General features: G+C 39.5%; 1 protein-coding gene across 2 annotated transcripts; it reads left to right on the plus strand.

Annotated features, from left to right (window-relative positions):
- Positions 1-7,293: 7,293 nt before the first annotated feature.
- Positions 7,294-25,237, plus strand: AP1AR (adaptor related protein complex 1 associated regulatory protein). Of its 2 annotated transcripts, XM_068681982.1 has the most exons (10): positions 7,297-7,634; positions 11,741-11,789; positions 13,449-13,475; positions 14,367-14,392; positions 15,205-15,301; positions 16,046-16,144; positions 19,306-19,367; positions 20,463-20,536; positions 21,362-21,490; positions 22,860-25,237. In XM_068681982.1, the coding sequence occupies exons 1-10, from the start codon at positions 7,558-7,560 to the stop codon at positions 23,123-23,125; spliced, it is 906 nt and encodes a 301-aa protein (XP_068538083.1). In that variant the 5' UTR covers positions 7,297-7,557; the 3' UTR covers positions 23,126-25,237. The 2 variants fall into 2 exon arrangements, with proteins under 2 accessions (XP_068538084.1, XP_068538083.1); XM_068681983.1 differs by lacking the exon at positions 16,046-16,144 and having other exon boundaries at positions 7,294-7,634.
- The last annotated feature ends 733 nt before the right edge of the window (positions 25,238-25,970 follow it).

Here is a 25,970-nt window from a genome sequence, read left to right on the forward strand (position 1 = left end):
TCACTCCTTCAGCTCAATGGTCTGTGAACCCTCAACGTGCTAGTTTCCCACTCCTGCATTTTTGCTGGAGAGCCACGCTTCAGGAGCTCGTTTCAGAATCTGTGAAAATGTAGGTGACCAGCCTGAACTCAGCCCAGTAGCAAATTATAGGTCCTAGTTCCAGTAAGAGGAATGAAGAGGAATGATATTGAATTTTAGTGCACTAATGGAAAAATGGTTATGCTGTGCGTGAGAGCCTCATTCAGAGATACAGCTCTGGCTCAGGAAACAGGCTGGGATTTCAAGATCTGCTACTGGGCAAAGTTATAAACACTCAAAGTATCAGCAAGTGAGATTTGACCGAAATAACTGCAGAAATGGCACCTGAGGGTGATGTGGTAGAAAGCAAAAAGAAATCTGACAAAGCCAGTCATCTTTTCTACCTGATGCAATACAGCAGGGGTTGGTTGGCCGCAGCTCGGTGCTTCAGTAAAAGTCATCACAACAGCGGCAGCAGCACTGTGAGCTGTTCTGTGGCATCTTCTCAGGGGCTCTGATGAAGATGGCCCAGATACTGTCCCGGGAGCTGGTGGTCCTCACCTCGCTTCACCACCTGATCATGTAAACACAAACCTGGTCAACGTCCCCTTTGTGGATCTAACATACCTGCCATCAGCGCTGCCTCCACACGAATGGTACGAGCGAGGCAGCCTACCGAGTATGGCTGGAAGGATTTCTTTTTGTCTTCAAAATGAATCAGATACGAAAAAATCAAACACATTCCCTAATTTGCATTTTTATGGCTGTTTTGAAATGAGGCACAATCTTGCTTTGACTGTGTAGGTCGGTACATATGCACCGATAACACTTTTTCACTCTGAAAAATGTCACCTTTCTAACAGAATACTTATTTTCTTAGTGTTACCTATTTACTAACTGGAAAAGGTGTTATAACAAGTAATTCTTGCTCCATTGGAAAACCTTTAGCTCCTGAAAAGCTACTCGTAAAAATCCTAGGCATAACTAACACTGTGTTTGCCCTAGCCCCGCTTCTACAAGGGTGTGTTTTCCCTGAAATACACCAGACCCTTCTCCACAGAGACTTTGTTGCTAGGTGATCTGCCCCGAGATAAATCAGTGCTGCTGGGAGGGAGGCACTGTATTGTTTAAAGCCACAGCATTTCGCTGATGGAGCACTCGTGTCAGTCACCCGCTGCCATTAGTGCCTAACCGCCCGTCTTTATAATCCTGCAGGTGAAGGAGGAAGAGGAAAAGCAAAGAGCCCCACGACTGCTTCAGTCTGACCCAGATACGCCTCAGAATTCCCCTCCACACCTCCTAAAACTCAAAAAGGATTCCCCTTTTACCTTTCAGGAAGTTCTCCAGCTAATCTAACCTCCGTGCTGCAAGTCTGCAGTCTACTTATACAAAAACATTTGCAGAACAATCCTTTTTCCATTCTGGATCCTGGGTGTTGCTCGCTTTCTGTAGAAGGGCTAGGAAGGTGCACATTGCGAGATGTCAGCAGAAGCCTCGTGTTGCCTCCTCTGATAGGATCTGCCTTAAGCAACGTGCTCTAGACTGAGAAGGAAACCAAATCAGTTTGTGCCACTGGCTGCTGCAGCAGTTCTGGGCTGACACCAAGCCCACCAGAAACCCCAAAGTAACTACTGTAAGCCAGAGGAGAAAATGTCTATATATATATATGTAATTATGCCACTTCATTGCATCTTTTAGGAAGAGAGCCATTCCTGTACCTAGGTAGTTCATAACAGGAGACTGAAGCTAGCTGTGCAGAGCTAACAGAGCTGCAATTTGAAATCACGACTGAGGATGATTTGTAGTCAGGACTGTGGATGAAGGCATACAATTTAAAACACACTGCACCCAAATGCATAGATGTTCTATTACCACCACAATGGGGTTTTTAAGAAACCGTAGCAAAGCGCAGACAACCTGTCTCACCCGTCACACTGTTCTTTCTCTTTCACTATTCAAGTGTGTAGGAGCCCCTCTACTGGACCAGGATCCTACTGCACTATCCGGACATAACCAAAAGGCAGGCCTGACCTCAGGTGTAGCTGTTTTGCTTTGTTTGCCTCCTAACAATGCTTTAAAACGTCACGTAGGAGACTACAAAAGTGCCACTGCATTAAACTGCTGTGCCCCAGTCCAACAGAGGCAGCTTTGGCCTCTCTGTGCACCTCCAAAGAGGCTGTTTCATGAGCTAGCGCAGCCCCTGAAGGAACAGAGACCTTTGCACTGCTTGCTTGCTCTTTAAAGATGTGATGTTTTTAGTGTGGATGTAATTTGGAAAGGTTGAGTGCTGTAACACTTCAGCTGTAAGCACTGAGGTGGAACTGGAGTAGTTGCCAGTGTGTTGTGTGACCCCAAGTTCTGCAAAGGAGTTGTCATCAATAGCGTTAGCAGGAAAAGTACCCTGGGATCATTGCCTCACACTTAAAAGGAAATGGCAGCCCCCATTTTTACACATTCCAGCTCTAATGGCAGGTTCAGAAAGGCATCAGTTATACTCAAAGGATGTTTTCTTGCTCTTAATTAGGGAGGTGATGAATTGTAAGTGACACTACGCTTCCCGTTTTTACCTTGGGGAATTAGCAGAATGAATAACTGTTCTGGGGTCTAATATGTGAAGCCTGAAATCTCGTATTGTCAAAGATGTAATATTTAGCATTCTTCTACATTCATTTCTTCCCAGACCATCTGTTATAAGAGCATTATTCCAGTGTCAAACTGGTCACTTCCCCTAGAGATCTCATTGTACATGCCAGGGTAAATTTAAGACGCTAGTGTCCCCAGTACACCGAGCCGATCGTCGTGTGGTTTGTAAGTTCTGGCTCTGCTCTTTGTTTTCCAACTCCCAAATATAATAAACTATCCCCTTTGTTATTCTCAGAACAGGTTAAATACAGGGCAATCCCATTTCACTGAGGATGCTCTCCACCCTTGAAACTTATTTTTTTTTAAACATTTAATGCCAGTTCCTAACTGCATCCAAGTAAGAGCTGGAGAAATGTTCCTATTTTAATCAAGGACACTGTGTCAAGGTCCTTCAGGTTCACCCTGTAACCTTCCCAGAGATAAAACCACAATGAAGAACAGAATAAAATTAGCATTCATATTTAGAGCACAGGAAAGCAAGCTGGTTTGACAGAAGCAGATTGCAGGTGAGTGGGGACAGTGCTTGCTCCTATCTCTCCCTGGTCTTCTCAGTTACTGCCCCTTCTTGCTAAAGCACACATGTGGCTGGGTTTTGTGCTGCTTCTCTGAAAGGTTTCAGATTAATGAGCAGCTGGAGATGACAACAATTTAACACAGATTTATGACAGCTAGAATGGTTTGACTGGCTGTGCTCTCACATTTCTGATCGGCTCCCAAAATTGGGGCTGTAGTCAAATGTCCTGAGGAAATTCTAAAGATCTTAACACTGGTGGGTTGGCCTTTTATATCCTTTACAAAAAATAAACATAAAAGATACAGTGGTGAAGAACTATTTGTAATAAGGGATACAGTTGCAACAATAAATAAAACCTGATGCAGAAGGGCAAGAGGAATTTGATTTGAAACGGGTATTTCTAAAAATAGGGTCAAATCCTGCTAAAATTCCTTCCTAAAAATGAACAGGCTTACTTGACTTTGGTACCTGAAGTGCTGATTGAATGTGACCTTCTCTTTCCTCCTGGTCCTTAAAACTTCCTCTGTTTTCCATTTTCCTTCCAGAACAGTTGCCAAGGTATCGGGAAGACAGGAATAGCCAGAAAACAAATGGGGAGTTGATGGCTTAAGTGATGCCTGACTCCTTCCTAACAAAGCCAGCCTGAGAGAGTGCCCGAGATGTGCTGGGAATCCACTTGGCTGTAGTCAGTACGAGGGCCTTATAAAGCATTCTCCCTCGAGATTCTTTAAAACCATGGTTTTTCTTAAAGCCATTAAGACATAGAAAGAACAAATGACTAAAGAATCTTATCTTGGCATGAAAATGTGCAGTGGGCAGAGTGCCAAGATAAAAAAAAAATCGATATGAATTCCTTTAATGAATATTCTGTATCTGAGCAGCTGTGCACTGTGGCAAGGCAGCTTCATGTTGCTAAGAATATGGCCGCGATAAAGGCGCCATATAATTTGCTGTAAAATGGGTGTCCGTATTAGCGTCCTGACTGTGCATTGCATTTTAAAAGCACGGCAGCTTCTTGACATACCCCCTGCAACTTAACGTTAGGCACGGAAGGAACCTGTAGGAAGGTATAGTCAAAGAGATGCTGGTCTGGTCCAAAGACTACGAAGCTGCATAACTCCTACCCCACCAGGTCACCAGGAAAACATCGTACCCTCTGACACCACGCCTTGGCTTGGCCATTTTCCCTTTTCTATTTTTTCCAACCAATTCCTAGACATTTCTCTCCCCAGTTTGGTGGCCCATATTTCACAGTCCAGGGGACTCTGTTAGAAAAGGTCTCCAATTGCTATGAAGAAATTTATGATCGCCTGTCAGGTTTGACTACTGCAACATTTTTCTTTGGAATAGGAACAGCATAGGCCACACCAAAACACCACTTCTGTGGAAAACAGCATCATGAAGCATCATATATTCCAATAATCCTTTCTGAAACCTGCATCATATTTCTCTTGAGTCACTTTGATATGCGTCACCTTCTGTAATTCATTTCTGATTGGCTTTATTTCTCCTTCACACTCATTCTCACATCCTCTATGCAATCACTGTAATGCACCTTTCAAGGCTGACCTCACATTTTCAGGAAAAAAAAAAATCAGAGCTCGGTTGGCATTAATTTATTATATTCCTCCCACCTTCCACTGCTCATTGCTGTTGTAGCAATTGCCTCCTCTTGGTCCCAGCATCTGTTCAGCACTGCTGATAGATAGCTGACTTGGCAACTAATTAACTCTTTCACTGCTAATATACCACTTGTGGCTTCATTAAATTAAAGGTGCAACCCACAACCAGAGGCACAAGACAGACCTCAAAAACTCCCTTTGTCAGCACAAATGGCCCCTTAATTATGTTTTTCAAATCACAGCAAACAATAGCAGAGTGCTGTTTCTCTACTGGACCTGTCTACCTTCATCCTTAGCTGTAAGCTCACCCAGACAGCTTCTCTACAGAAAGTGTTTATTCTAAAAGGATTTGCCTCCTTCAGCAGTATCCATATGGTACCTTTTTACAGCATACACCTTCCCTCATGAAGAGCTGCAGTGATTACATAGGTGAGGTTAGCTTGTTTGGACTGTACATTAAATATCCCTTTGCTTGTTGCAGGGAAGGTAGGTGCAACCTCAGGGCAATGTTGCGGGCAGAAACTCTCTTTTTGGTTGTACCTTCATCAGCAGTAAGAAGAGTACAGCAACTTATGAGAAAGGTGACTGAATGGCGCTTGAACAGCCTACCTCAGAGACCAAGGAAGAAGCAGGTCTCTGGCTGTATTTGCTGTCTTGAGGTTTAAATTGAGAAGAAACCAAAGGCTTTTCAAGAATGCAGTGCTCTGGGTATCAGTCTGGCACCCCTTGGGTTTAATATGTTTATGGAAGATCAATGAGATGACGCAGGGTTTGGCACTATGTGTCCCTGGTACGTTGGCACGTTTGTCTTACCCAGCCGAAAGAGCAAGAGCCCGTCTGGTCTGAGCTGGGATGGGTGCTGGTGGGCTGGGCTGGTGGACCAGACGAGGTGGGAATCCAGCTCTTCTCACTTATAGACAACGTCCAGTGTCAGTGGGATCTTTAGTAATGGGTGATTCCAGCCTCCTCGCTGCTGTGGCAGCGTACGCGCTAGTAATGCTCTTTGCCTTTTTTCATCAGCAACTGACTTAAAAGAGGGCAACAATTTCTTGTGGTAACAGGTCACTATTTTTTTGTTGTTGTTGGGTTTTGTTTGTTTGTTTTGGCTGATCATAATTTGTGTATTTTGTGTTCACTTAGCATGATGTGTTTTGATGTGGTGCTACAATGTGGAGCCAGACTGAAGGTGGTGAGGAGAAAGTGAGGTATCTTGCTAGATCGAATGGTATCAGTGCTTCAGGTATGTTTGACAGCCACTCGGTTGGTATCTGAATGACATTCACTGAGTTCACTCTTAGAAATTCGAGGGAAACCTTTTTCTCTTTTGTATTGTGATGCCCATAGCCAACAGGAGCCTTGAGATGAAATCCTCTCCTCAGAAGTGTGATTGCTGGCAATGCATTTTCATACCAGCTTTTGGAAACCTGTAGTATTTTTTCTTTTAAATCCATACTGCCGTCAGCTCTTCTGGTCTTCCATGACCACAGGAAACAGGTTAATAAGAAAAGTGCAGAAGAGTTTTAAAGTCACTGGCTAGAAGAGCTTTTCCTGGAAACTGAACTGGCAGTCTTACAGAGAGCACAGCCCTGTATCTAAACCAATAAATAACCGGATAGGTTTCATTTTTCAAATATCTACTGTGTAAGGTAGACATTTAGGGTATTTGCAGCAGAGTACAATCTGATATGATTTCTGTCAGTGTTGATTTTGGACCCTTTCAGTGTGGGGCAATAGCGTTTCTTTTATATATCATTTACCTTGTTATACCGAGTAATGTGGATGTGCAGTGTGCCCTCCACGCGTTGTTTGTCTCACTGTAGTTCTCAGAAATGTTCACCTAGAGCATGTCAATGCAGGGTCAATTCTGATTTTTTCTACATTTGCCAGAAATGCTCGGGTGTCGTGGTTGCTGCCAGAGCCATCCATCACAGCTCTTGGAGCTAAACCTCGGTGAGACAAATACAGGCAGCCTGTGGTAGGTACTGGCTTTTACATGGCCGTCTAATATTTTTTCGTTAATGGCATACCCAAGTGGGAGAAGTTAGGGCTGAGGCAGGTCGGTGATGTTTCCATGACTGAAATTACAGAAGTGGATGTTTTTGGGGGGAGGGGGAAGGGGGTGTTGATTTTTGCTGTTGTTTGGTTACATTTTTGTTTTTGATGCATTTGTAATATTGACACACTGTGTGCACACTGTGGTGACCGTGTGCCAAGGTGCAGGATTTCACAGGATTTCACAGCCTGTTATATTTCTCTTCACGCCAAAATGAAAACAGGAGGAAAGGAATAAGGGTCGCACTTGTGGTGTGTGACGGCGCGGCTGGCCGTGAGGCGTCGCCTGCGACAGGGGCACACCTTTTGGGGACGAGCCGCCTCCTTCCACAGGTGACAGCGTCTCTCCCCCTCCTCTTTTTGGTGCAAAACCAGCACTTTTCGGGGCCCGCCGGGGGGCGGGACGGTGCCGCCGAGGGCGGTGCCAAGGCGGGGCGGGCGGTGCAGGCCTCTGCGCAGCCGGCACGGCGCTTCCGCCCGCCTCCTCCTCCTCCTCTCCTTCCTCCCCTTCCTCCTCCTCCTCTTCCTCCACCTCCTCCTCCTCCTCCTCCTCCTCCTCCTCGCCGCCCCCAGCCCGCCCCTTTGTTCCTTCCCCGCCGCCCTGCCGGCGCGGCCGCTGGGGCTGTTTGAATCGGCGCCGGCGGCCCGCAGGGAGGAGGAGGAGGAAGAGGAGGAGGAGGAGGAAGAGGAGGAAGATCCCAGGATGCGATGGGGAACTGCTGGGCGCGGTGGTGCTGCGGGCCGCTCCTGCGGAGGGAAGCGAGCCGGCTCCAGCGAGGCGGAGGGTAAGCGGGCAGCGCCGCTCCCCCTCTGCCCTCCCCGGGGCGGGGAGGCGCCGGCTCCGCCCTGCTCCTCCTCCTCTTCCTCCTCTTCCTCCTCCTCCTCCTCCCCCCCGCAGCCGGGCTCTGGCCCGGGGCACAGCCGGGGGGGCTGGGAGAGGCGAGGGGCGAGCGGGAGCCCGGCGCCCATTTTGTTGCAGGGACCCCGGGGGTCGCCCCTGAGGGGAAGGGGGCAGAGCCCGGGCTGCTCCCGGCAGGGTGGGTGTAGGGGGGGTCTGTTTGGGTATAACCGGGGGTGTTTGGGGTGCCTGTGTGGTGTGGCTTAGCCAGCCGTGCCTTGCCCTGTAAGAGGGAAAGGTAGAGCTTGATAGGCTCCGGCTCTGCACGTGGTGTTTTGGTGATCCTATGGTTTGGGCTCGCAGTCTGTTTCTAGCATCCGGGGGGCAGTGGTTGCAAAGCGTGCGTACCCTTGGGACTGACGGCTTCGGTTGTGAGGTTTGGTGGGTTTGTGCTTGGTTTCTGGTTGGTTTTGCTGCCCTGCTACCTTCAGCTGCCTGCCAGGCATCGGGTAGGAGACAGAGTCCACACAGGCACAGGACTGGCTTTGCTTAACAGCAGTTGCTGGATATGCTGCTATCTTGTATCTTACACTCTGCTCTAAAGTGACTATTGCCTATACTTTTTTTCCTTATTACTTTTTTTTTTGTATGTTTACAATACTGTCTGAGTGGGGTGGGATATTGTTGGCTTGCTGCTCTTGTATGTTCATCATTTCTTGCAGCAGCATCTCTGGTGTTTGGCTTGGGTGCGTGTCGGATTCATGAAGTACCGCTGGTTGGCTTCCTGGTGTTCCCCAGCAAACTTCAGCAAGCTCTCACTGAGGTTGCCAACTTTCTCGCCAGACTTTGTGTGTTTTGGTGCCTTTCACGTGGCTACCAGGTTACTGCCCGTGTGGCTTCCTCAGTGGCAAATATGAATGCGGATGCACACATTGTCTTAAGCTGTGGGGGATTCATAAGAGCATTCCCTCAAGGGAAAAGGTTGTTTGCCATGATGGCTTAGCTTCTCAGGTTTGCATATATTCCTTCTGGGAGTCCAACATCAGACTCTCCTTAGCAGTGAAATAAACTATTGTCTGCTGCTGTAATGTTAAATTACTACCTATGTTCCTTTAGGTGTTGCCTGTAGTGAAGGGTTTTAAGAAGTGTCAGCAAAATGAAATGGTAGTTGAGGAAACAGACTTTTCTGGTGGGGGGGCTTCTGTTTGGATTTTCTTTTAAACTTTGAAACTGAATATCATATATTTGTAAGCAGCTTATGAGGAAAAAGATCATCAGTGCTACATCTTGCAGTTGGGCAGAGTATGTCCCAATATACCTTCGTTTTCTGCCTGGGCTGGTAGTTTATGGAGTGGTGTTGGAGTGTTGAGCAATTCAGGTGTTCTGAAGGGCATGGAGGGAGAGACGGGGAATTGCATTAAAAACAAAACTGTGAAATGTTTGTTATAGCAAGTTTCCTAAGTTTAAAAGCTAGATTGCTACCAAATTCTGCAGATCCGGCTGCATCTTGAACAGCATAATGCAGCTTATCAAGTTAATTGTGATTGTCTCAGTCACTCAGATTCATTTTTTTCTCTGAAACTGGAAATTCATTGTTCTTTGATGCTCAAAGATCTAACTAGAAGAAGTAAATTTTGAGTTAAATAATTAACAATATAGTTTTAATAAGTGTTTCCAAGACCTGCAAGACACTAAATTGTGTTCAAATGCTTGGGGATTTGCGTACGAGTTGTTGCAGTGATTTTAGAGTTCGTGTTGAGCACGTGTACAGAGAAATAAAACATGAGAGTCGTCTTTGGTATAGTTTAAGATCACCTTTCTGTAAAAACAAACTTTCTGTTGGTAGCTCTTTATTATTTTTAGGGACTGTCCTTATGCTTCTCTGAAATAGTTTTGCTTAAAATACTGCAAGCTGCAGCCATAATTAGAAAGTGGGTCATTGCAACTTTGTCCCGATGTTTGACTGTAAGGATTCTTAGAAATAGACAGCTAAAATAAGGAAATAAAAGAATAAATAATGTAGACACCATGTATATTTGTTTGCTTAGATGGGGAGGGGGATAGTTATCACAAAACAAAATGTAGCAAAATCAAAACAACCCCTTTCACCACTAGTGTGGAAAAAAAAAAAAAAAAAACAATTTTACCTCATGTCATAATTTTAATACATTAAATGCTATTTTTTTGTGATTTTTTTTCCATGTGTAAATGGAGAATAAGGTACATATATATTAACGGAGTGGTTTGGAGTCAGTCTTTAGTTGCTTTAGAACTTGAAGGTTGACCTCATGGTCTCTGTAGGTCCAAATGCCTACCAGCCAAACTGCTTTCCTTAGTGCCTTTTAAAACCTTTGTGTTTCTAAAGTCTGTTCTATAAAATACAGTAGAGATTAAATGAGACTAACAAAAGCTGTAAGCATTTTAATATTTTATTCCAGTTGAAGTTGGAGTGTGTAGGGATAAAGCTGATGTCTCCACTTCTGTCCTCGGTCACTCTGGGATTCCAGGGCTCCAGCTCTTGTGCAGAATCAGGTCTGTTACTGAGTCCCTGTTCAGCAGGTAGCAGGAACCCCAGATCTTCCCTGAAGTGTCACCACTGTTGGTATATTTGTAGCTATGTTTAGTAAGCTCACGCTGCATTGTCTTAGTTTTCCATCAGTTTACTGTGCAATTCTTGCAACTAATCTGACTGCAGCTCATCTGTCTGAAATAAGCGAGCATGTTTTCATCAGCCATGGTCCTAAAACAATTTTGTGTAACGATCTTACTAAACTAGATTCCTAATGGTACTGGCTCCTGCATGCCAAAATCTTACAGAAATAAGAGTGAAATTACTTCAAGTGTTCATGCCAGGTGTCCCAGTTACAATGAAGATGTAGTGCATGAAATAAAGTGTCTGTTCACTGCCAGTTTCATAGCAATGAATCAACTGGAAGTGATTCTTTAGGGCCAATTCTGCATTGCACGGTACAGGCCTATATACAAGGAAGGGTTGACCAGAAGTCCATGCTGAAGCAGGTTGCAGTTTGCTAGAAGAGGCATGTTCTGACTCACCTCCAAAGGGAAATGGGATGGGGATGAAATATGATGTGATTAAAGTAGTTCAGGCTTTGGCCAGCGTGTTGCTTTCAGTAAAGTGGCAGTAGGTGTTGATTGCAAGTGCAGAACAATCTATGCTACAAGTATAGAAATGCCAGAGGCCCTAGATTTATTCCTTGTATCGGTGAGAAATTGCACTAGGAAACTCTGGTTTTACAAAAGTTAGATGAAATGGATGTTTTACAGAAGCACCACTTTGAATTTACTTTTGGATAACAGCCAAGCCTCTTTCACTGTGTAAAATAGATTGGGGTAACTCAATACTGCATTGGCGTTTGTTTATTTTTACAAAGGATAACACTGAGGTAGATTAAGGATTAAGAAGGAGACTGATTCCCTGTATAAAATTCCAGACTCTGAATATCTGGTTTTCTAGCTGGAAAGCATTGTCTTTACTTCTCTGTAGACACGTTTCTCAGAGGCTGTTGGTTGTTCTTCAGATGGTTGGTCATGCTTCTGTGGGTATGGGGGAAGTAGAAGGTCAACCTTCCAGCTGCATCAAGCTGTCAAAACAGGGTGCATTGTTCAACATTGACATTGTCCAAGATGCTATGCTCATAAAGATTTTTATGAGCATAATGTGCTGCGATGGACAGAAGGGCTTTCAAAATTAGTCCGTAATAATTTTTTTCAAGACAAGTATTATTAAAGGTATCGCCGAGATGCTCAGTGCCTGTCAATGTCAAGGCCATCATGCTGATAAGTGATTTCTCTCATTTGGGTCTGTTTTCTCCAGTTCTGTACAAGAAGTTTAAATGTTTTGCCCCTGTGCTCTCGTAGCAATGCAGAGCACAGGGTGACAAGTAAAGGTGTTCAGTAAGTGAAGGTTCTATATTCCTTTTACATTTAAATGTTGCACAAGCTATTCAAAATTAAGTATCAAATTTGTTTTTCTTCTGCTCTGAATTGAAACAATGACTATTTTGTAGAGTAACTCTAGTCTTGTTTTTACAGATCAAAGTATTTCAGAACATGTGCAACAGGAGAACACTTCACTATAGAGGTGAGTGCTTACACTTCCATCCCTTTTTTTTTTTTTATGGGGGGAGGGAATTGGGTGTTCTTTTTGTTTGTTTTAGGGGAAAAAAACAGTGGAAAAAGATGAATTCTAGCAATGCCTTTAATGCTTGCTTGCAGTTTAGGTACACTGAAATATTCTAGGGTATTCTAGATTGAATTGATGCAGTACTAGGTGGCAAGTTTGTAGTTCTTGTGGTACCTCAGAACCTTAATACATCATCTCACTTTAATTTATCATTTGTAAAGAAAAGCCATCTGTTGTGATCTGACATAAAAAATCTGTACCCACCTGATACTCACTGCCAGAGCATTCCAAAGTCTGTCAATTGTGTCCTTCATCCCTGCTGTGCTAGGAGTAATTTTCCTTTTCTGCTGGCAAGTGCAGGATATTTAATTCTTGACTGTGGGATCGTAATTCTGATTCTACGAAAAGCTAGAATCTGCTGAGGTTACTGTATAATTAGATGCACTCTAGTCCCTCTTGTTCACTACATACCTCTTGGCTACTGAATATCACCCCTTTTTGGCAAGGGTAATGTAAGGTTAAGTTGTATAACGTGAGATTCTCAGAATAGCCTGATTTACTTTCACTGGTGTTTCTTACAGTCTGAAAGTCCTAGACCTTACAGATGTCCCCATTACTGAGAATAACAGTAATTAATTGCTGCTTTGGTTTTCAAGAAAAGGGACAAATATAGAGTGGGGGAAATCTGCTTTTAGCACACAGCTTCCAGTTGTGAGAGTGTTCCTGCAGCAGTGATATGATAGGGAAAGAAGGTTCTGTCTTCCCCTCAAGTTCTTCCTCATACTCTGCTTACAGCAGTTAGTCAATACAGAGGTCAGTAAGGAGTCTTGCTGTAGGTGCTGTCCATGTTTTATATGTGTTTATGATTACTATCATAAAAACAGTATGGAGAATTTTCACTTGCTTTGTTTTGTGTTACGTGATAGTTCAACTTCTGCTGTATGAGTTCATGCAGCTTGAATGCTGCAAGGTGTTCTAGACCTGTTTGTTGTTTTTTTTTTTGTCTTCCTACCATAAAGCATTACATCATTTTATTGACCTTTAGTATCTTACGTGCAAAGCTGGGGTATAGGGCATGTGTTTGTTTGTTTTTAGAATTCTGTGTAGAAAGTAACCTTATGTTTTCTGTAAAGTAAAAACTTCTTCAAATACTTTCTGATCATCATCACGGTTGCCATGCAGAGGGGAAGTTACTTGCATCGTACCTCTCACATTGTGTGCTTTTTAAATTGAATGTGTGCTGTGGTATATTTAATGCTCATACCATTCCTTTCACTGCTTGTATTATAATGCTTCAGATGCGTGGAATTATTAACAATCGTATAAGCCAAGCAAATTTCATTCTGATTAGGGCCCTCACATAAACTGTAGTGAAAGTTTGACTCTTCTTTTTAGGAGAATGTGAAGTTTTAAGAAAATAAACCTACATAAGAAGATAAGACCTACTCTAAATGCAGTAGTAGTTCCTCAGAAAGGAGGAGGTTTCAAATAGCATTGCAGTCCCTGTATTACACTTGGAGTAGTATTTTTACAATCACATTAAGGATGATATTTACCTCAGGTGTTTCATGACTAATTTTATTGGATTGTAAAGATTGTTTGCTTTCTTTTCTGCAGTTTGAGAACCTCGTGGAAAGTGATGAGGTAGGTACTTGCATCGTAATGTGAAACCGGCTAGTACAGTGCACTCACACAACGTTTGGTTGCAAGATCCGTATCTTCCTCCTACTTCATGCTGTGTACACTTGTTTAGATTTAAGTTGCTGGAGTTTTTTACTTCGGGTTTTGCTTGCACTAGGAATGAATATTCAATGCTTTGGGAGAGATGAAAAGCTGAGAGAAATCTGTCTGGGGGGAGAATAGGAGGTAATGCTTTTTGGAAGAGACCACTAAAGGTATTAGCAAGACAGAAAGATAAGCAAAAAAAAACCTTGAAGGAGAACTTTCTTCTGGTATAGCTCTTGTAAATGACTCAGCAATTGCTCTCTGAATATGTAAATGGGCATGAGTTGCTTTGCTAAGGAATGTTTTAGCAGTACTGTCTTGACAGTTATGGGTAAACTGGCTGAAGATTGCTTCAGAATAATACCAGTTGGCCTTAAAACTTCACTATGAATTGAATATAGATCCCTAATGGTAGGGGAAAACGTATTTTCAATACCCTGCTCTGTATTTAAGAACACAAAGTCTAGTTGCATGATTCCTGAAATACACGACTGGAATATTTATTTTCAGTTGGAAAGTTGGAAGTACTTATTTGTTTTACTTAGTCATCCACTTTGGTTGATTACGTGATAAAGATCTTTTGAAATTCCAAATTAAAACTGTGTAAGGGAGGGATTTTTTTCTCCCCAGTTATAAAATATGCATACATATATTTTATTTATTTATTTTATTTATATATATATATATATATGTATGTATATATGGGAGAAACTCATTTCATATTGTGCACTTTTCCTCTCTTAAAATTGATTGACTAATGAGATTCTCTAAAAATCAGTGTTTTTGTTTTTTCTTTTTTTAAATATACAGGGGGAAAGTCCAGGAAGCAGTCACAGGTAAGACATCAAGATTCAGGGTCTCTCTTTCCCTCTGCTCTCCTATTAAATTATTAAATTTGTTGAGACTTCCTGTCAAAATCCATTCTTGAGTGCATTGTAAAGAGTCTTTATTCTTGTTCTTGGGGGCTGCCTTTAAAATTACACAGGCATTTGGGCTGCAACTTCAGTGATTTATTTTTTTTTACTTATTTTTTTGTGATCATGGTAATATTTATGTAAGCAGTAGAAACGTAGAGGCCTGCTGTATAGGAAATGTATGAAAACACTGAATTATATATTTTGCCTAATTCTAGATGTTTTGTATTACTTAAGTTTGATTCTCAAAATGTTGTTCCCTGTCAGCAGTCCCAGAAAAATAATATAGCAGACATTATAGTATTACTATAATACTCTTCTATTGTTGTTTGTCACATACATAAAATTAGGCAACAAATGAAAGGGAAATAAATTGCAAGTAGGGCACCTGAACAAATAAGGAAAAAGTGAAATTTACACAGCCATGACAGTTTAACCATTTTATTCTGTTAGTTCTGTTAGCAAATGATGTTTTGAGGTTTTGTTTTTTTTTTTTATAAAATGAAAAAAAAAAAAAGCCTTATAAGGGAAAGGCAGGACAGCATTATCTCAAATAAACTGGAACTTTGGAACTGTGCTCAGGAGTAGCAGGCCAAATGCACGGCTTGTTGAATTTGCTTTAAAGGGCAAGTCAAGAAAGAAAGACTGTGGATACATTTAAATTACTTTTGCAACTTAGGGTTGTCATGCGTAAATAATGCTTAGTCTTTTTGTTTTTCTCTCATGCTTCTTAGACCATTGACTGATGAAGAAATTGCTGACTTGAAAGAGAGGCATTATGACTCCATTGCTGAAAAGCAAAAAGCTGTTGATATGAAACTTCAGTCAGAGGTAAGCAGTTATGGTAGCTAGTATGGTGTGGGTCGTTATTCTTTTTTATGTAGTTAAGATCAACCATGAGCACAAGATTTCATTCACGTGAATAATGTAGGTTTTGTTCATCATTTGGCATTTTTAGTCAACAAGATACCCAGAGAGATTGCTCTGCAACCAAGTTTGCATCATAATTTTGTTTCTTTTTAATAACTTCACAGCTGAAGAATGAAATGAATAGTCTGGCTCTCTTATTGAGATCTGTTAAACTTTTACCATCTTTTCTTTGTATGAAAGGCAAAATGTGAAATATACTTCATTCAGCTTTTCGTGAGCTCAGATTTTTTCAGAGCTTAAGGAAAAGACAATTTCTCAGTTTTGATTCAGAGTGTTGCAGTAATTAATGGAACATGATGGGGAATGCAACAGAAAATGAGGATATTTTTAATAAAGTAGCAATGAAATACACAGCTGAAGCTTGAAGTCTTTCACTGGGTAGTTCATAATAAGAGGCAATCATGCATTTACAGCAATTCACTAGTAATGATTATTCAATAGGATAATAATGTTTTATCTAAATTTCTTGGGTTGTTTGGTGGGGGGAAGCTGTTAGATCCAGTTAATAAAAATGTTTTAACTAGAATCAATTTTATTTTTCTTTTCTAGTAGTTCTTCTTTTGTTTTATTGAACTTACAATTTTGTTCATAGGAAGATAGATAGGTTCTGCTTTTGTTAACCATTACTATTTTGTTTATATACAGTTAGCCTTACAAGAGGAGAAGTTAAGAATAGAAGAAGAGGCTTTATATGCTGCACAACGTGAAGCAGCCAGGGCAGCAAAGCAGAAAAAGCTCTTGGAGGTGAGGGGAAAAAGACCCCAATATATATCAGAGCTTCTCTTCTGTTTTTATGTATGCAGACTTTCCTAATATCCTTTACATCTCAGGAAATGTAATGAGGAAATTGCTGTGGCTTGTAAGTTCTATTAAAGAAAGAAATACATTACTTGAAAGTACATCTGATTGGGATAGCTGAAAATCATTAGAATTGTTTGAAACAGCTTATAACAACTAATATAAATTTTTGAATGAAATCTGTGATTTTTAATCTAGAATTAGCTCAACAGATTCCTTAACATTATATAGAAATTACTGATCTTTAATGTAAAGAGATCTGTGGTGATTTCCTAACTAAAAATCATAAAATTAAGCACGCATCATGACATCATTTAGGTTTATAAAACGAATACACACATTTATTTGTACATAATTGTTCCCTGTTTCTGTGGTTTGTGCTAACATGAAGATAAGCATTTGAGTCATCTGAATTCACTGCTTTCAGCAGGAGGTTGGACTTAGATGACCTCCTGAGGTCCCTTCCAATCTTAAATTGTTCTATCATTTTGTGATTGTATGTGTAGTAGCCGAAGTCCAGTCATAAGTATTCTTTTGAGTATTTAACTGTGCCTACCTTTAGATGTCTGGTATCTATGCTTTCGGAGCTTAGTCAAGCAAAACAAAAGCCATATTTTGACGTTCTGTTCTCTGAAAACAGTTATTGTTCAGTTTCCTTACAGCACTTATTACAGAGTGTTTTCATGTTGCAGTTCAAAGAATTACATAACAGTGCGTTTAATATTTCAGCATCTTAATAAGCTATTAAATGTGTTCTCACACAGATCTCAGGTTGCCAGAAATGTGTATTTTAAAAAGAACATTTTCAAAGCTTCGCTATCTGTTCATGTTTTAACATGTATGGTTAAAAATGTAGCATGTTCGAGGTAACTGTCTGCTAGACGTGATTTTTGTTCAATTAAGAGTAAATTTCTAAACTTTCAGAATTAGACGTATGGGGGAAAAATGAAATCTACAGTAGATATAGGCAAGATCTTTCACTCAAGTGTTTTGTCTCTATTCAGAAGTGAATGAATTGAAAGCTGCTATTTGCAGACTGGTAGGGATGACTCAGTTTTCATCTAATATTGATGTTACTAAGTATAGCTCAGGTCTCACTTTAGATTTCTCTTTCTATCCTCTTGCCATTTGGGGTGGGGAGGTTAATTCTTTCTGACTCTTTCCCATGTTTCTATCTTTTTCTAACACTTTTGGTGTATATAAAGTCAGGAAAAGTAGCTTGATTTATGCTTGAGGCTTTAATTTCTCTGCAGAAGTTCTGTGTGAGAAATGTTATTTTCCTTCTCCTGGTATTTTTTAATACGCACCTCTTTTAGGCAGAACCTACAACAGAAAGTGTTTATGGAGACTTTAATTTTCATCTCTTGTAAAATTAATACCACTTACCCCCTTCACAAATAATCCACTGCAAAACCCCATAAGGATTATAAGGAAGCTTTTACATAGATGTGTATGTATAAACACTTAACCCCTTTCTAGATCAGCTAGAATCAATTTTTGAATACATAACTGGTGTCTTCTCTGTTTATGGGCAAAAGTCTATTAAATGAAAAAATGGGTTTTTCATTGGAAATGTGGCATCCCTTTAAAAACTATTTTGGCTTTCTGATGTTGCCGTACTAATTGTCAAGTAATGTAACAGCAGCAATTTTTAATATATATGTATCCTGGAAATTACAGCGCTAGATATTTGCATGTGATCCAGCAAAATGGGTAGATAATTTGTGGGAAGCTATGTGGGTGTATGAATTTTAAAAGGCATATATCGGTAATTGATTTATTTCCAGACTTGCTAATTATGTTGGTGCCAAATTCCTGGCTCTTTCTCCCGGCTTGTCTAAGTATTCCTGCCTGTAACCACCAATGCTACGTGATACTTCTGATCCTTCTGTGCTTTCCTTACTGGTTTCAATCTGCTTATTCTGACACTTTTTCTTAATACCTGCGAGGGAAAGTGCCGATAAAAAAAAAGCCATTGTCATCCTGGAATTTAGAATAGTAGCTGATCAAATATCTCAAAAAAGACTGTTTCCCCAGCTAAGAGCAACTGTTGGTTGAAGTTTAAAGCTGACACTAAAAAAACCTGGTTTACTTACACCCCGTTTTTCTTTTGCAGGGACAGATCCATTAAGGCTGAGAACAGATTTTGCATAAAACATGGTAGCTAGTTATGTCAGGTGTGTCTATAAAGCTAGCTTGTTGATTTTTATTCTAGCTTTTGCAGTACTCAGGGTGAGCAAGTACCGCTTCATAAATGATTTACCTTTCCTCATAGCTGATGTACCCAGTTCCTACACTCTTATTTTTTTCAAGACAGGGAAAAGAAACTTAAGACAACCTTAAGTTGTTAAAACCCCAACTTTAGAAGCAGCAGAACCCTACTTCCATGACATATGTTCTTCCTCTTATGACTACAAAATGAATGCGTTTTTTGGCTTGCATCTTGCATTTTTCTAACTGTTTCTCCCTAGTGATACCATGAAAGCACTAGGAGTGTAGAAGAATTAATACTTCTGGTCCAGCAAGGCAATAAAGTTTTAACTAATATAAATGAAGCTGGTACAGACACCCAGAGGAGATGGCGGTATTGCTTCATGTAGAGGTAAAAGGACCTCTAGGAAGATCTTTTTAAAATGGTAGGCTGTCATTCTTCCACACAGAGCAAAACAAATCAAACGTAACCCAGGTGGTAGTTGGGTGTTGAAAATACATGTGGCTTGAGAAGAGAAAAAGGTACAGAAGAGAACAGATTCAATTGTGAATGAAGCAGTATTCATGTGTTTCTAGACAAATTGATGCTTATTGATCATTTGTGCACAACTCATTAATTTTATGAGTATGAATTTTATGAGTTTTATTCACAAAACTACCTTCTTTTAAATGCAGAGATTTTAAAGATTAAAAGCAATACTACTTGCATTAACGCTCTCTCCAGTATCTTAAAATATGATCTTTATTTAAATAAAAGTTAGTCTTTAGTTGTACTTGGACTTCTCCAAAGACCGGGACAATGCTCTTTCTAATGCTGCAGTTAAGAGAATGGCAATTGAGTGTATTCATCTGAGTGACTGCATTCAGCATTTTCAACAATTTACTTTTTTCAATAGCAACGTAGACAGCAAAGGATAACACAGAGAGCACATGCTGTTAATAATGGAGACTATCAAAGGTAAGATATATTATGTTAATAATAACTGTGACCTGTGACTCTTTTTACTGCTGTTTCTCACCTCCCACTCAAAAGAGTTTTTCAAAACTTATGTACACAGCATTTCTAAGTCAGAATTGTTTTGGTTTGTTGCAGTTTTGTTCACACCAAGTAATTACTGAATGCAAGTTGGTTGCCATTAATCTGCAAATATTTAGGTTTGATTGCATTCACCCTGGGTTTTGTTGTAGTTATTCAGCTGATTCGTACAAAATCAAACCTGTTCCCAGCTACTAACACACGTCTATTTATACATCATATCTCTCAGAATCACAGGGATATGTGTGTATATATACATGTGTATATATGTGTGTTTACGCAAAATCTAGTATTTATATTAAAAATATATTTAAATGTAAAATCTCAGTTAATTTCAAAATATTTTTATTGTTCAGAACCCTGTTTGAAATGCTCAGTATAAGTATACACTAACCAAATCAGGAATGGAATGATTTATGTATTCTGCCTGTTTCTTCATGAATATTTTAGTTCTCTTTACAAAGTACAAAAATGTTTACTGTGAAACGGTGTTTGAGTTTAGAAAAAGCTCTAGTCAGTCTGTTTTTAATCGAAGAGAAGGGGGAATAGAAGGGATTTTTAGTTAGAGGAGTGAAGTACAGTAAGGAAAGGGACTGTCAAAATGGCTTATGAATGCGTAGGAACTAGCTGGGTTTTAGAAATGCATACAGAGTTGTTGTTTGTTTTTTTTTTTTTTAAATATAGGAAAGTTAATGAGGCATTGTTCCTAATGACAGAGTGAGAAGAGAAGTGTTGTTTTATGACAGATATAAAGACAATTCATTTTTAGCTGAAATTACTACTGAAAATTGAGCAGAAGTTCAAACTCGGGTGCACGTGATCGGTAAAAATGGAAAGCCATCCTGTGGATCTTTTTTTTTTTAAAAAAAAAGTGTATGCACTTTGTAGCATAGAAAGGGATTGGGATATGAGAAGTTTCTTTAAAAGTGTGCAAACAGGATGTGTGGATTAATATGTCTTTTATGGTGTTTTTAGCAATTTATAAATCTAAAAACAAAACTTGCACTGTTCTTATAGCTCTGTGGCAGAAGAAGATTTTGATTCTTTCTTAAGAAATTCAAAATTCCAGTATGAAGCTTTTCGAAGTAGCAGTAAGTATTCCCTTTCCTGTGTATGTCTTTAAATATTAAGTGACTAGGAGGAACACCATCATTCTCTCCCCCCCCCCCCCCAGATAAACATTATTATATGTATTTTATTTATATATATTTTATATATATATACACACACATACGTACACACACGTATTAAAAAAAATCAGCCACTTATTTTCCTCTTTAATCCCATGTGTGTCAATGGCTCAAAACACGCAGCAAATACAACTACAACCATTCCAGTTCTCAAAGGCAAGTTCTGCAAGCAAACAAGTTCCATGCATGGGTTTTGTTTTACTAAAGCTTTCCAATTCTGTGGAGGCAACATCCATGCAGTGAACTTTTCGTGTAAAACCCAAGTGTTTTTTAAAGATGCAAACGTATGTGTGTAGCTTTCTTTAACTGTTTCGTAGCAAAATAATTAGAATTAAAATAATGGTTAACTTTGTTCTAATTAAGTGTGACAGAAGGTTTAGCTGCCTAGATTTGAAAGTTTCACTTAGCAGCTAACAGGAAAATAATTTTATTAACCATTATATGTGTAAGTTTGGTGGTCTGTAAGTCTTCACGCAAGTCAGGCATACTGCATACAGAATTCCTCTACAGTTCTAATTAGACAGTGTGACTAAATGTCCTCGTGTAATATCTTCATGGTGTTGACTATTAAAAAGCTACTGTGTACACCTTGAAGTGATGAATGAAATCCTTTTTCAAATGAGGTTTAAAGGAGATAAATACGATGAAAACTTCCTTTGGAAGTTCAGTTTTCCATGTTAAATGTCAAATTCAAATATGTTTATGAACTTTTTTCCCTCCAAATAGGACTTTCATCTGATGCTACCGTGCTGACGCCAAACACGGAGAGCAGTTGTGACTTAATGACCAAAACAAAATCGATGAGTGGAAATGATGACAGCACTTCATTAGACTTAGAGTGGGAAGATGAAGAAGGTATACGTTCTGTCATTCTCAATTTACAAGTCAGAAATGCTGACAATTACCACTATATTGATTGTAAATTTGTCATTTTACAAAGGGAAGGTGGTTTAAAATTTAAATGATTTTTAGCTAGAAAGCTGCTTATTTTGACAAATGTGGTTATCTGTCTAATAATTCTTTTCTTTGGATCCTTCAATGATTTTTTTTTCTCTTCCATTAAATTCAACTGACTTGTTGTAGAGTAAGTCCACAACAAAACTAACTGTAAAGAAATGCTGCCCTCTTGTGAGCTAGTAGCAACAGGAACAGTTCATTCTTTACTGTTTCAAAGTACAGAAATTGGTCACTCATCTTTGACTGAAGTATTTCAGAAAACATTATGGATGTTTCCTGGGGTGGTGTTTTAGTTGGTCGGGTTTTTTGTTTGCTTAAGAGAATTTACTTTTATTGTAACTCCTACTGGAAGCTTTCTTAAGTCTGCATTCTAGGTGAGTATCCCAACTATCCTTGCAGCTGTTCGTTGTAGATCTTTCCTGTTCTTTTTAGTAAATCTGCAAAAGCCCCTGTCTTTGAAACAAAGTTAGCCAAATTTGGGGACGTTGACTTTGAAAAGCTCACCAAAAATAAGCTAGGAGTTCTCTTAACCACCACACAACTTTTTTTTTTTTTTTTTTTTTTGGCTTTAATATGCTGTGTTTTCCTGACAGTTTGTGTATGATTCAAATATTTGGCACTGTCAAGAGCACTAACATGTCAAAACAGGCTTCTGAACCAGAATGATTTAACTTTCACCAATTTTCCTAGGAATACCTGGCTTCTTTTTTCATCTACTGTGGGCAAGAGCTATAAGCTCTTGTCCAAATAAGAGGGTTCTTAACATGAAATGCCTGGATCCTGAACTGGGCACGATTATATGCTGCTAGTGGTAGTGTATAATCATTTTACACTTCTAATGGTAGTACTGTAATAGGATTGTGGATTGAAGATGTTTGAGCACAGTAGATAGTACTATTCATAGCAGTATTCATGTGCACATAATTGAAGCCTGCTGCCCTCCTATACAGGAGAAGTAAACACTGCTACCAAGTAGTTTCACAGTGTTTTCTGGCTTCCTCACAACTCTGTAAAGCAGCGTCACTAGCTGTTGTATTTATTTGGGCCAAAGCTGGCTGCAAACTATTGACTTAACGTGAATAACAACAGCAAGGGAGAAAAAAGAATGTGATGCTTAGGAATGAAGGAAAAAAAAAGAAGTGATACTCAGGAATGAAATTAACCGAGTCTGGATCTCTAAATGATTCTTGTTTCCTCTGATGTTTTAACACAAACTTTAAGCTATGCTTCTCAATTATGACCTTCTCATAAACGTCTTAAATTGCAGGCATGAACAGAATGATTCCAGTGAGAGAACGCTCAAAAACAGAAGAAGATATACTCCGGGCAGCACTAAAATTTAATAGCAAGAAGACGGGAAGTAATCCAGCTTCAGCTTCTGATGATTCGAATGGACTGGAGTGGGAGAATGATTTTGTTAGTGCTGAAATGGATGATAATGGCAATTCAGAATATGCTGGATTTGTAAATCCTGTATTAGATTTGTCTACATCAGATATGAGGATATCTGATTCCGATCAGCAGGACAGATAGTGAAACTGTGGCCCTCATTTATGACCAAATGTTTAAAAGTGAAATAGAATGTACAAAAACGTGTTGCTCTTTTATAAAACTGTTCCCTTCTCTTTCTTATAAATGGATCAGCAAGGAATGGGAATGACTTGCTATCTGAATTAATTCAGAATTAAGTGCAATTTTATCATCTACCTTCTAAACTTTTGTGAAAACTGGGATGATTCCATTGTGTATATTTCAGGATATCTGGATTTAATATAAAATTATCTGCACTAATTTAAGCTTCATAGCTTGACATATCTATATTTTAACTAGCCTTTTTTTCTGGATGATGTTTCTACTGATTTGTTTTTAAAATTCATCATTGGCCTAACATTTATCTGTGAAATAGTCTTATATAATTTATCTAATACTTGAATATAGAGATAATTTTTAAAATATCTTTTTTCCAATACGTGCTCTTTGACTTGTTCTTCAGCTATTTATAGGGTGTAATTAGCCAGCTGTAAAAACAAATTTCTCACATGGTGAATTGCAGTTTTCTGTCTTATTCTCTCTAGCCTTGTGTTGTCTTCTTTCCATTTCTTTTATTTTTTATTATTATTTCATGCAAAGCACAACGAACCTCAACAAACATAGTATAAATCATTAGGTTAGGTAAGCTATTGTCTTGTATAATATGCCAGGCATAGTGTGTGCCTAGATAGAGGAAAAAAAAAAATCAAAATCTTGTGTTTTAAATCAGAAATTTTAACCATCATCTAGTGGAGAACTGTGAGGACCAAAGCTTTGATTTCCCACCCACCCCTCTCCCCAGCAGATTAGCATGTTACTACATGTTTTTTAAAATTCTTTACATTGTGGACGAGTTGTAATTCAGCTTGATAAGAACAGCTGTTGAAAAGCAATGCTTTCAGAGCAAACTGGGAGTCTGAACTTCTATACAGCATTAAGAAAAATATACATCTTCCTTCAAGTTACAAAATAGTCTAAGTGCTCTAGCTCTTCTGAGCCTCTAAACTGGCTAGTTAGTACTGATAACGTGAGGCTGAAGTTTAAGCAGGTGTTCAGGTACTGCAGATTTGGTGTATTGCATTGTGTGGTCTCCCCCCTTGTTTTTATATAAGTTACACATTTTTTAAAAAAGCTCACCGAAGGGAGTGTGCAAAACAGTTGTAAATCTCAAGTTTTCCCCAAGGTTTCAGTATAGCCATACTCTACTAGTGTTTTTTTTGTCCAGCTATCTTGTTTTTTCCCTGAAAAAAGAGGGATGAGGGTGTTATTTCACTGTTGTGGAACAAAAGCAGAATACTGTGTTCAGTAGTAACAGCTGCATCGTTAGAAGAACTGAATTTGTTGGTAGGAGTTGTGTAATGGTTTTAGATTATCTGAGATCATATGTAATGTTAGAGTTGCTACAATGTGGTCCTCTTCTTGATAACAAAATACTACACACTTGGATTAAATATGTATAAATCAACACTAATGAACAGATAAATCTTTTGTTGATAACATTCCAGTTCTTAATTTAAACTGTAGCTATGTCATTGAAAATATTTTAACGTAATTATCTCCATTTGCAATGCCTGTAATATGCTTTAAAAATTTGTACACATCAAATGTATATTTTTGGTTTGGCATATGCTACTACCGTGTAACTTCTGATGTTTACTCATATAATATATTCCTACTGAAATGAAGGCAACTCTCTTGATGTGTAAATAACACATTTCTTTTTTTTAATCCTGCTGAAACTGTACATTATCCTGCAGTGATCACTAATTTTCCTGATCAGTGAACGTGAGATTGACCTGTCCTGACCATGCTTCAAGGAAGTACACTGTAGCTGACACTCTTGCTTGTAGAATGAGCAAGCATTTGGGGCGGGGGGGGGGCTGAAGCTGTAATTCCAACCGAAGATCTGTTCTGTGCATGTTCTGTAGCCATGGTAAATAGCAATCTGCTTTTCAGTGAATCCCACTGAGTGATTTAAGAAATTATGGTCAATATTTGTGGAAATTTAAGAGATTAAAAATGCTGTAAACAGCTTACATGAAACAACACAACAGTACTGTAAAATATATATCTCTGTACAAACTTAAAGCTAATTAAAATTTTCAGTCAGTCTTATATTTTGCAGTGTTTCCTCTGCTGTTTCTGTGCCCGCTGTGCCATACACAGTAAGAGCAGTATATGAATATGAATCGCTAAGAGTTCCCCCAAAATTATTTCTGCACCAGGAAGGATCCTGTTGCACTTCTAAAATTACCTCAGGTAACAACGGAAGGTTGAACAAATTAGCTGTGTCTTTAACCACTGAATTCCTGCGAATGAACAGCCCTTCATTGAGACTTGCTGCTTTGGAAAGGAAGCTCTGAGAAGTTGCATTAATAGAGGACTTGAGGAACCTGGAGTGTGGAGCCCTGCTGTGAGAAAGAGGCAGCTCAACCATGATGCTTCAGAGGAAGGAAAGATAAATGTGCTTGTGTAATGCAAGCAGCTTCCCTGCTCTCGTTTCTGTCTTATTTAGTACACCGTTTTAATTGTCTGCTGGTTGTGTCTGTATATGGGCAATAGCGTTGTGTTGGTTTGTTTTTTTGTATGTTTTTAATTATAATATTTACTGATGTGGAAGAAGTGTTTTTTATTAAGTTGTTCACCTGTTTATGCATGTTTCTATGCTAATGTGCCATTACCAAACATGAAATCATTTGACGTGATTATCTGGGCAGTCTGTTCAGAGTTGCTTGATTAAGCATCAAGTTAGTGTTTCAGAGCAGTCTTTCAGCATTCTGTAATTGTGAACTCTGGGAGAGCTCCAAGTGAAAAATTACAGAAAATTCCAAAAAAAAAAAAAAAAAAG

Source organism: Anas acuta, chromosome 4 (genome assembly GCF_963932015.1).
Source record: "Anas acuta chromosome 4, bAnaAcu1.1, whole genome shotgun sequence".
NCBI lineage: Eukaryota > Metazoa > Chordata > Aves > Anseriformes > Anatidae > Anas > Anas acuta.

Bases quoted from the DNA above. Each gene is read 5' to 3' on its own strand.
- AP1AR (XM_068681982.1), top strand. From the start codon at position 7,558: ATGGGGAACTGCTGGGCGCGGTGGTGCTGCGGGCCGCTCCTGCGGAGG. The intron at 15,302-16,045 runs GTAAGCAGTTAT...GTTTATATACAG, and splicing joins ATATGAAACTTCAGTCAGAG to TTAGCCTTACAAGAGGAGAA. The intron at 19,368-20,462 runs GTAAGATATATT...CTGTTCTTATAG, and splicing joins AATAATGGAGACTATCAAAG to CTCTGTGGCAGAAGAAGATT.